The 10466-nt window shown below is 59.7% G+C and overlaps 1 protein-coding gene across 1 annotated transcript in view; it reads left to right on the top strand.

The window, feature by feature from the left end:
* The window catches only part of LIMK1 (LIM domain kinase 1), a gene marked incomplete at its 5' end in the record, with an annotated part of 23705 nt that extends 13652 nt beyond the window's left edge, over positions 1 to 10053 (top strand). Inside the window, 11 exons of the mRNA XM_028486939.2 lie at positions 785 to 890; positions 980 to 1146; positions 2239 to 2422; positions 3272 to 3358; positions 3683 to 3814; positions 5116 to 5175; positions 5551 to 5616; positions 5994 to 6150; positions 8179 to 8234; positions 8455 to 8612; positions 8690 to 10053. Of these exons, the coding sequence (XP_028342740.2) occupies positions 785 to 890; positions 980 to 1146; positions 2239 to 2422; positions 3272 to 3358; positions 3683 to 3814; positions 5116 to 5175; positions 5551 to 5616; positions 5994 to 6150; positions 8179 to 8234; positions 8455 to 8612; positions 8690 to 8852 (1336 nt within the window). The remainder of the gene's footprint in view (positions 1 to 784; positions 891 to 979; positions 1147 to 2238; positions 2423 to 3271; positions 3359 to 3682; positions 3815 to 5115; positions 5176 to 5550; positions 5617 to 5993; positions 6151 to 8178; positions 8235 to 8454; positions 8613 to 8689) is intronic.
* Between the last annotated feature and the right edge of the window lie 413 nt (positions 10054 to 10466).

Genomic DNA, 10466 nt, shown 5'->3' with positions numbered 1-10466 from the left:
CCCGTTGCGGAGCACAGGCTCCGGACGCGCAGGCTCAGCGGCCACGGCTCACGGGCCCAGCCGCTCCCGGCATGTGGGATCCTCCCGGACCGGGGCGCGAACCCGCGTCCCCTGCATCGGCAGGCGGACGCGCAACCACTGCGCCACCAGGGAAGCCCCAAAGTCACCATTCTTTGAAAAGCTTTTACAAGCACAAAATGACAATCAGATAGTTAACACCAAGGAGTTAAAAGAAGCAAGTAAATGTGGCAAGTTGGCCATTCTGTGAGTTAGTTTATGGCCGTGTAATCCAGGGCACCAGCCCCATCTCCACCCCGCAGCTGTGGCTCAGCCCGGGCTGCTCGCTCCTTCCCGCCGATTCCAGAGGAGTGGGAGCCTTAGCTTCCTCTTGCAGGGCAAGTTTGGGGGTCAGGTAGGAAGCAGTGGGTCCAGACGCTCTTAGGACCCTGACACTTGTCTGCCCCACACGTACCAGCCAGGTAGAATGAGAGGTCTGTCCTCCATGGCAGAGACAACGCTCTGTTGAACCGGAGCCCCCGAGCATCTAGTATAGGGGGGCAGATACCTGGAGGGCATGCCACTTTTCTCCAGTTCCACACCCACGGCAAGCATTGTAATTAGTATAGAGCTCTTCCCATCAAACCAGAATTCGGTGTTCCCGCCGGTTGCCGCCTGCCCGTCACACAAGATAGAATGGTTTGCCCCCACGCTCCTGATCTGATCCCCTTGGCCTTGGTTTCCTAGCGGGGTGAGCAGGGGTCTGACCACCTCTCTGTGCCCACAGAGTGGACCCGGGCTGCATGAGCCCGGATGTGAAGAATTCCATCCACGTTGGAGACCGGATCCTGGAAATCAATGGCACGCCCATCCGGAATGTGCCCTTGGACGAGGTATGGGTCCTGAGTCTGTGGTTGGAGGTCGTGCTCCCCCGAGAGCGCCACCCCTGAGACTCACCTGTCCACACTCCTGCTTTCCCCAGATTGATCTGCTGATCCAGGAAACCAGCCGCCTGCTCCAGCTGACTCTTGAGCATGACCCCCATGACACACTGGGCCACGGGCCGGGGCCTGAGTCCAGCCCCCTGGTCTCCCCGGTTCACACTCCCAGCGGGGAGGCGGGCAGCTCCGGCCGGCAGAAGCCTGTCCTGTAAGTCAGCCCTGCACCTTGATGTACTGTATCTTGGTACTTTCACTGACGCTGGGCCTCAGGGGGCATGGGACCTGGTCCCTACCCTCCGGTAGCTCACAGTCTGATGGGGGAGTCAGCCCGGCAAAAAGAAGGAGGCCGGCAAGGGGTGCAGGGGGCTAGGAGGAGGAAGGAGGAGGAAGGAGCAAACGGGGAAAGCAGCACCCCCAGCTGGGGATGACAGAGCGCTTCCGGGGTGGACCAGCACCCTGGCTCCGAGGAGCAGCTGGCCAGTAGCTCAGGATGCTGGGGCATCGGATGTGTTGGGGAGCGGTGGGCTCTGAGGCGGAAACTCGTGGCCGGGGACTTTGGGCTTTGCCCATCCCGGGGCGCCGCCGAAGGGTGTTGCAGCACAGTGACGTGTTTCACAGAGACCACTCTGGTCCCCTTTGCGGGGAGGTGCCCAGGACCGGAGACAGCTGGGGGACCGTTGTGGTCCAGGCCAGAGGGCCCAAGTGCCCTGTACCCTCTTAAAGGGAGGTGGGGGGGCACCAGGAAGAAGCCCAGAAGCAGCCTGGTGCTCGTGCCGCTCACTGCGGGGGTCTGCTCAGGACGCCTGGTCAAGGCTTTGAGGGGTCCGCCTGCGATGACAGCCTTTACGCTAAGAAACAGTGATATTGAAGGCATATGTTTCCTCCTCCCCTGCATTTGTCTGGAGCTCAGGCCACCCTGCAAGGCCACCTGTGGGCATCCTGGGCAGGTAGTCTGCCTCTGCACTCCAAGGCCTGGGACTCAAATGCTGGGAGACAAAGCGTCTGATCCAGGGTCACCAGGCAGAGAAGGCCAAGGGCAAACATTCCTGCCTTAACAGGAAGTCCAAGCCAGACAGGGCACTGGGTGCTGGCCTCAGGATGGGGCAAGAGCCTTATGACTGCCCCAGGGGAGCTGTCCTGTGCCGCCCTTTCTGGCTGTACGGGTGACTGTACGTAGACTGGCATCGATGGGGCATGGCAGGCAGGGGGAAGGGGGCCGGGCCAAGACCTGGCCTCCCCCCAAGGGGGCCTCGTCCGGGTGCCCACCTGGTGGCAGCGGGCACTGGGTGTGTCCCCCCAGGAGGAGCTGCAGCATCGACAGGTCCCCCGGCGCCGGCTCGCTGGGCTCCCCGGCCTCCCAGCGCCAGGACCTGGGTCGCTCCGAGTCCCTCCGTGTGGTCTGCCGGCCGCACCGCATCTTCCGGCCTTCGGACCTCATCCACGGGGAGGTGTTGGGCAAGGGCTGCTTCGGCCAGGCCATCAAGGTACAGGGCACGCCAGGCAGGGATGGGGCCGTGGGTGAGAGCAGGGGGGGCAGTCTGTGTGTGACCCATTGGTCCTCCACCCTCCTCCCACCAGTGTCCCCAGGAAGCCCCAGGGGAAGGGTATCTGGCTTCCAGACTCGCTGGCCAGAGCTCTCCTCCACCTGGGCCTCCCTCAGCTAGTTAGGGGGAGGGGACTTATTATAGATAGACCGTGTGGAGGAGGTTGTCGGAAAGTGGCTCCTCAGGGTGGGGGATGGGAGGGCAGCCCGGACTGACCCTGAAGGCTCCCGCCCCCAGGCCCCCTTACTGAGCCCAGTGCCAGCCCCCTCCTGGCCTCTGGGCTGCTCACCCACTTCACAGTCTCCCCCAGCAAGACACGAGCCCTTCCCTGGCTCTGATGTCACCTGGCTATGACCGGAATGGAAGGTTCAGAGTTATACAGAAGGCAACATCCAAGTTGCCCACGTGTGCAGACAGGCCCCAGCCCCGTCCCTGGTCAGAATCTCTGGTAGAGCTACCGTTTGACTTCCAGGAGACAGCCCAGCAGAGCAGAGGAAGGAGAGCTGGCCTCTGGGTCAGGCGGTCCTGGACCCAAGCCCTGGCCACCCCCCTTCCTGCCACCTGGGTGACCGTGGGCCCTGGTGGGAAACCTTCTTGAGCCTCAGTTTCCTCACCTGTAAAGGACTTAAGTCCCACCCCTCGGGGGCTGGGAGCATCCCATGAAAAGTCTGCGAAGAGCTTGAAGCCGTCTGTCCATCTGCCTGGGGTGGGGATGGGCCTCCTGCAGGGCGGGCCTAGAGCAGAGCATGTGCCTGTGCTGAGTCTCAACCCCTGGGGGTCCCCACGCAGGTGACACACCGGGAGACAGGCGAGGTGATGGTGATGAAGGAGCTGATCCGCTTCGATGAGGAGACCCAGCGGACGTTCCTCAAGGAGGTGGGTGAGGGGCCTGCTGCACTCTCTGCACCGGACTCCTAGGACCTGCCCCACCCTTCGCCATTGAGAGGGGCTGGGTGGCAGAGGGCTCCGGGAGGATGTGACGCTCAAGCCCACGCCGGAAGAAGAGAAACCATCCGCCAGGAGGGCGAGAGGGGCAAGGACGTCCCTGGGGGTGGGAGCAGCCCAAGCAAAGAGCACGGCAGCCGGCAGGTGTGACCCCGGGGGCTTGAAGGCTCCTCCATCTTCGGAGCTGTCCGTGGTGGCCTCTGGTGGGAAACGGGGAGAGGGAGACGTGGGCCCAGCCTGTTTGCACCCCACCAGGTGAAGGTCATGCGATGCCTGGAGCACCCCAACGTGCTCAAGTTCATCGGGGTGCTCTACAAGGACAAGAGGCTCAATTTCATCACCGAGTACATCAAGGGTGGCACGCTCCGGGGCCTCATCAAGGGCATGGTGAGTGCCGGGCAGAGCCCCCGCCTGAGACCCGTCCCAGCCGCTCCTGCCCTAGGACCCTGGGCCCAGCGGCTCCTCTGTGGGTCCCAGTCTCCTCCCAGGCTCTTCACTGGGGATCGGCCTCTGGTGTCAAAGGCCCTCCAGACCCCGATTCTGAATCGAATAAGGGAGCAACTGACTCCATCTAAGGTGGGGGGGAAGCTGGGGCCCAGAGAAGGGTGGCAGCTTTTCTGAGGGGATGCACAGGCTGTCAGGTTAACCCCGTGCACCTGCCATAGGTTACCTCTCCCAGAGGGTCTTTGTTTTGCTTCTGAGGAAAACCAGGTCATTTACTGTTTGCCATGATGTATAAAATTCAGAACTTGCTGTAAGAGCTTGGATGAAATTACCGACCCTCCTCTAAAAAAAGAAGCGTTTGGAGGGGAGCTTCCAGCTCTCCCGGGATGCTGACGGTGCCCCGGGATCCGACGCTCACCCACCCCAGCATCACCCTCAGACCCGGAGACCCTGTTCCCTTCCCTCGCCACTGAGTCCTCAGTCCCTCAGGGTGGATTCCCTGCTGTTGCCAGAGTGTGGTCCCTGCGGGCTCCAGACAGGTGTAACTTCTCAGAGGGATTCCGTGGTCCAGTGCAACTTAGAAATGCTGGGCTGCACCAGCGCAGGCTTCCTGGCTGCACCTGCATCTTTAATACGCTCTGATGTCCTTGCTCTCCCACTCGAGGTCTCCAAGGAGATGGGGGGAGAGAATGGGGTGTTTTCCCCAAATGATTTGAGCCCAGAGCCCTGCTCTCTGGAGTGACTCACTGCAGCTCTCTGCAGGCAACCTCGCCAGGCCCGTCTCTGTTGGTCCATGAAAGCAGGTTCAGGTTTTTTAAAAACTCGAAAAAGTGGAATTTTGTAGAAGAGAGAGTTTTTGTTCTCAGAGGAGGTGGGTCAGGGACTATAGAAGAGTATCTCCCACCCCGTCACTGTTTGGAACCAGTTCTGTTAGAAAATTGTTTTGAATTATTCACCCACAGCCCTTAGAGGGGACAGCTGTGAGGGACTTCCCTGGCAGTCCAGTGGTTAGGACTCAGCACTCTCACTGCCGGGGCCGCAGGTTCAATCCCTGGTTGGGGAGCTAAGATCCCACAAGCCACGTGGCAAAAAAAAAAAAAGAAGGGACAGTTGTGGGTGTAGAAGAGAGTTGGGGGTGCGTCATCGGACCCTGCAGGACACTCGCCCCTTCCTGTCTCTCTCTCACCCAATGTCCTGCCACTGTGGCCCCATTGGCCCATCCTGGTCATTCTCCCCACCTCCAGGACAGCCAGTACCCGTGGAGTCAGAGGGTGAGCTTTGCCAAGGACATCGCTTCGGGGATGGTGAGTAGGCTCTGATTGCCGGGGGGCATGTGGGCTGGGTGATCCGGCCCCACTTATGAAAGCATCTCGGGGCTTCCCTGGTGGTCCAGTGGCTAAGACTTCGCGCTTCCACCGCAGGGGGCGCGGGTTCCATCCCTGGTCGGGGAAGTAAGATCCCGCAGGCCACGCGGTGCAGCAAAAAACGAAAAACAAAACACGTTCTCCAGTGCTCACCTAAACTTCACAAGGAGTTTAGAAATGGAAGCCACAGCAAGCTTTGAGAGAGGACAGAGGGGATCCAGTGGGAGGGGGAAGGTGGGAGCCTTGGGGCGACCAGGGTGGGGCTGGGGGCCCTCAGCACGGCTGCCCCCTGACCCCCGTGCCCCCCACCCTCAGGCCTACCTCCACTCCATGAACATCATCCACCGGGACCTGAACTCCCACAACTGCCTGGTTCGTGAGGTGAGCGGCCGGGCCAGGAGGGGACAGCGGGGGCCCCGCCCACCACGCCGCTAGACGTGCGGGGGCGGGGGCTCTGCGGTGAGCGTGGCCTTCGCAGAGAGCGGCCCACAGGGTGGCCGCAGCCTACACCAGTCTGCACTAGGGGCTGCGGGCCCGGAGGAGGGCCCGGGTGTGTGGACTGGGGTGGTCAGGGCAGGTTTCCTGAAAGAAGCTTTGAGGGGGGATGTACTTCAGTTGGGGACAAGTGGGCCCAGGGAGCCCGGCGGCTAAGGGGCAGTGATTGAGGGACCACAGGCTATCCCCAGAAGGCCGAGGAGGGAGTGGGCAGGTGGTGCCAGGGGCGTGTCTCAGCGTGGCTCTGCTTCCGGGTCACCCAGAACAAGAACGTGGTGGTGGCCGACTTCGGGCTGGCGCGGCTTATGGTGGACGAGAAGACGCAGCCCGAGGACCTGCGGAGCCTCAAGAAGCCAGACCGGAAAAAGCGTTACACGGTGGTGGGCAACCCCTACTGGATGGCGCCCGAGATGATCCACGGTGAGTCGGCAGCCCTGCCTGGCACATCCCCCAGGGCCCCACGGTCCCAGGCGGAGCTGCAGGAGGCGGAGGTCCTGCCCTGCCCCTCTTTGAGTCCTGTCGTTGGTTTCCTTGTGCTGATGCAACCAGTCACCACACACTTGGCTTAAAAAACACAAATTAGGGCTTCCCTGGTGACGCAGTGGTTGGGAATCCGCCTGCCAATGCAGGGGGCACGGACGGGTTCGCGCCCTGGTCCGGGAAGATCCCACATGCCGCGGAGCAACCAAGCCCGTGCGCCACAACTGCTGAGCCTACGCTCTGGAGCCTGTGAGCCGCAGCTACTGAACCGCACGCGCCTAGAGCCCGTGCTCCGCAGCAAGAGAAGCCACCGCGAATGAGAAGCCTGCGCACTGCAACTAAGAGTAGCCCCCGCTCGCCGCAACTAGAGAAAGCCTATGCGCAGCAACGAAGACCCAGTGCAGCCAAAAATAAAATAAATAAGTAAATAAATTTATTTTTTTTTAAAACACAAATTATCCTGTAGTTCTGGATGTCAGGAGTCCAGTATCAGGCTCACTGAGCTGAAGTCTGGTGTCAGCAGGGCTGCATTCCTTCTGGAGGCTCAAGGGGAGAGGATCTGTTTCCTTTCCTTTTCCAGTTTCTAGAGGCTTCCTCATTCCCTGGCTCCTGGTCCCTCCTCCAGCAAGGCCAGCAGCGTAGCCTCTTCTCTCTGACATCTGTGTCCATTGTCACATCTCCTCCCCTGACCCTGACCCTCCACCCTCCTTCATAAAGACCTTTGTGATCCCATAGGGCTCAGCTGAATGATCCAAGATAATCTCATCTCGAGATCCCTAACTGAGTCACACCTGCAAAGTACCGTATAAGGCAACGTGTTCACAGGGCCCAGGAATTAGGACGAGGACACCTCCGGGGCCATTATTCAGCCTCCCACAGAGCCCCTTTCTCCTACTCCATTTCTTTTTTTTTCAGGAGTGTTACACAGTGGTCCCATGTGTACCCAGACTGGGGCTTATAACGCCTCTCCACAGGCAGGGGACATGCAAACACAGGGTCAGGGCCGCAGAGCCAGGGTCATCTCAATGCCAGCTCTGACCAAAGTTAACCTAACCCACCCCCCAATAACTTAACCTGTAAATTGGGGTTAATAGTCCCTATCTTTAAGGAGTAGTGTGAGAATTAGATAAGGTTTGTAAGCTAGTCAGAATTCAATAAATGAGAGTGGCTGTCCTGATTATTTTTAACATCGTTAGAGAGGGTATTGTTTCCATTTTACAGCTGAGGCAACTGAGGCTCAGAGAGTGTGTATCAGTCCCTGAGGCTGCTGTAACAAATTACCACAAACTGGGGGGCTTAACAACAGACACTATTCTCTTGTGTTCTGGAAGCCAGAAGTCTGTAATCTAGTAGAGCCGTGATCCCTCCGGGGATTTTAAGGGAGAATCCATTCCTTGCTGCTTCTAGGTTCTGATCCTGACGTTCCCGGACTTGTGGCCACATCGGTCCAGTCTCTGCCTCTGTCTTCATGTGACTGCCTCCTCCTCTGTGTCTTTTCCTTTTCAGTCTCTGTTATAAGGACAATTGTGATGGCATTTAGGGCCTGTCCAGATAATCCAGGACTGTCTCATCTCAGGATCTTTAACTTAATCGTAACTTCAAAGACCCTTTTTCCAATAACATTCACAGGTTCCAGGGGTCTGACACAGTTATCTTTCGGGGTCACCACAAGGTCCATGACCTGCCCAGAGTCACATGGCTGGTTAGTGACCGAGCTGGGCCTGGAACCCCTTGCCCAGGGCTTTCACCTTTACCCACCCCACTCCCCCACAACAGGTTGGCTCAGACTGGGTGGGCTCGGATAGGGTCAGAGCCTAAGGCCTGATCCTAAAGAGGTTTCTAGCACCTGCCTCCTGTCCTGACCTGCTGGCCAGGGCATCCCCCCAGCGAGCGGGTCCCCGGCCCGGCACCCTCATCAGCTGGCATCCCTGGCCCCGTGCGCCTGCTGACAGTGGTCTCTTCATCCAGGCCGCAGCTACGATGAGAAGGTGGATGTGTTTTCCTTTGGAATCGTCCTGTGCGAGGTAGGTCCGGGGTGGGCTCACGCTCCCAGGCTGCAGGCTGAAGTCTGTGGGGGCCCCAGGCCAGGGAGGCTCTGGAAATGGGGCCGCCCACAGCAACCTGCATTCCCGGGGTGTGGTGGTCCGGGGGGCGCCAGGCCCGGGTGTGACCTGCCCTCGAACCCACCTGGGTGATGCCCAGTCCCAGGGGCCCCAGGTAACTGCTGGGCTTCGTGCTGGACAGATCATCGGTCGGGTGAACGCTGACCCAGACTACCTGCCGCGCACCATGGATTTTGGCCTCAATGTGCGAGGCTTCCTGGACCGCTACTGCCCCCCAAACTGCCCCCCAAGCTTCTTCCCCATTACTGTGCACTGCTGCGATCTGGACCCTGAGAAGAGGTGAGTGGGCTGGGGGCTTAGGGTGGGGTGGTCCCCAGCAGAGCCCGAACCCACCGTTCCCCCGCCTGTCTCCGCAGGCCCTCTTTCGTGAAGCTGGAGCAGTGGCTGGAGACGCTCCGCATGCACCTGGCCGGCCACCTGCCACTGGGCCCACAGCTGGAGCAGCTAGACAGGGGCTTCTGGGAGACCTACCGGCACGGCGAGAGTGGACTGCCCGCCCACCCCGAGGTCCCCGACTGAGACCAGCCCGCCCAGCTGCCCCTGTCCCCGACTCGGGAGAATCCACCCTGCACCCGATTCCTCTGGATGCGGTGGCCAGGTGTGGCACCCTCGGCGGGGCAGCGGACGCCCAGACCCCTCCCCAGCACCAGGCCCTAACTTGCCTTCTGCCCTGTGGGCCGTGGCCCCTGCCCTTTCTCTGCCCCCGGCCCCAGAGCTGGCCTGGCTGCACAGAGACCATCACCTCACCCTGCCTTACCTCTGTCTTGGTGGGGCCGCCCCCTCACGCTTCTCCTTGCATGAGCTGGAGGACCCGTGTGAGCTGTACCCCATCCCATACCCGGTGCCCTATCCCACACCCGCTGCCCCCGGCTGTCCTGTGCACACTCTGCCCGTCTGCAGCTCCTCCGAGGCTGGGCCAGAGGACAGACAGCCTCAGACCGTAGCTCGTCACGTGTATTCCCAGGAGCCAAACAGGGAGTCTGGGGCCCATCAGCCCCCCGGGGGGGTGTCTAGGTAGCGTCAGGTATTGATAATTATCCAAACCCCCAAAGCAGAGAGAGGTCGTCTCCTGTGGGGTGGAAATCCCCGTGGCTGGGCAACAGCCCTCCCTTGCTTTGGGTCTTTTTGTTTCTTTATTGAAGCCACTTCAGTGAGAAGCAGGTACCAGGCCTCAGGGTGAAGGGAGGGTCCCTGGAGGGAGAGGGGAGCCGTGGTGCCGGGGCCAGAGCTGCTGGGAGGGGCGTCAGAAGGAGGCTGGGCAGAGTGGACGAGGCAGTGTCCGCCAGCATCCCAGCCCCCGAAGTTCGTCTCAGCGCCCATCCCGGGCCGCTCCCCGAGGCGCCCTGCCAGTGGCCAGAGCAGCCCCTGCCCCTCCCCATACCCCTCTGTCCTCTGGGTTCTTTCTGTGTAATCTATTTTTTAAGAAGAGTTTGTATTATTTTTTCATACGGCTGCAGCAGCAGCAGCTGCTGGGGGCTTGGGGTTTTATTTTTTTGGCGGGCGGGGGTGGGGGGGCCATTTTGTCACTTTGCCTCAGTTGAGCATCTAGGAAGTATTAAGACTGTGAAGCCTTCTCAGTGCACTTTGAACCTGGAAAGCAATTGAAACAGGCCCATGGGACTATGACTCAGGGAGGTGGGACACAGTCACCTCCATCCAGGAATCACGATGTCTAAGGAACAAAACCCAGACTCAGAATAATAAAATAAATTCTGTACTCCCCACCAGATCCCGCTTTGTGACATGTGTCTGGGGGCCCTGAGGAAACGGGAGGAGAGAGGAACTTTTTGGATTAGAAGCCTTGTGGGAAGACGGGAATGGAGGTGTGGATGGAGGGCATAGGCGGTGGGAATGGAGGTGGTGGCCCAGCTGGGACAAGTGAGGACTTCCCAAAGCTGGGTTTGGGGGTGGGGGGAGGATTGGGGAAGAGTGACACAGACTAGGGAATGGATTGCTCTTATTTCATGCTTGCTTTTTTTCTAAAATGTAAAGCGTCCAATCAGGAAAACAGAAACCACCCTAGTTATTTCAAATATAGGTCATTTAATCCAGGGAATTGTTTATACAGGTGGCGAAAACACAGTGGAAGGGCGAAAAGTGGATACTGAGATAACCATTTCTGATGAACTGCAG

The sequence above is a fragment of the Physeter macrocephalus genome, unplaced genomic scaffold, assembly GCF_002837175.3.
Source record: "Physeter macrocephalus isolate SW-GA unplaced genomic scaffold, ASM283717v5 random_952, whole genome shotgun sequence".
NCBI lineage: Eukaryota > Metazoa > Chordata > Mammalia > Artiodactyla > Physeteridae > Physeter > Physeter macrocephalus.
The sequence above is the reverse complement of the archived record's forward strand: the minus strand, read 5'-3'. Positions and strand labels throughout refer to the sequence as shown.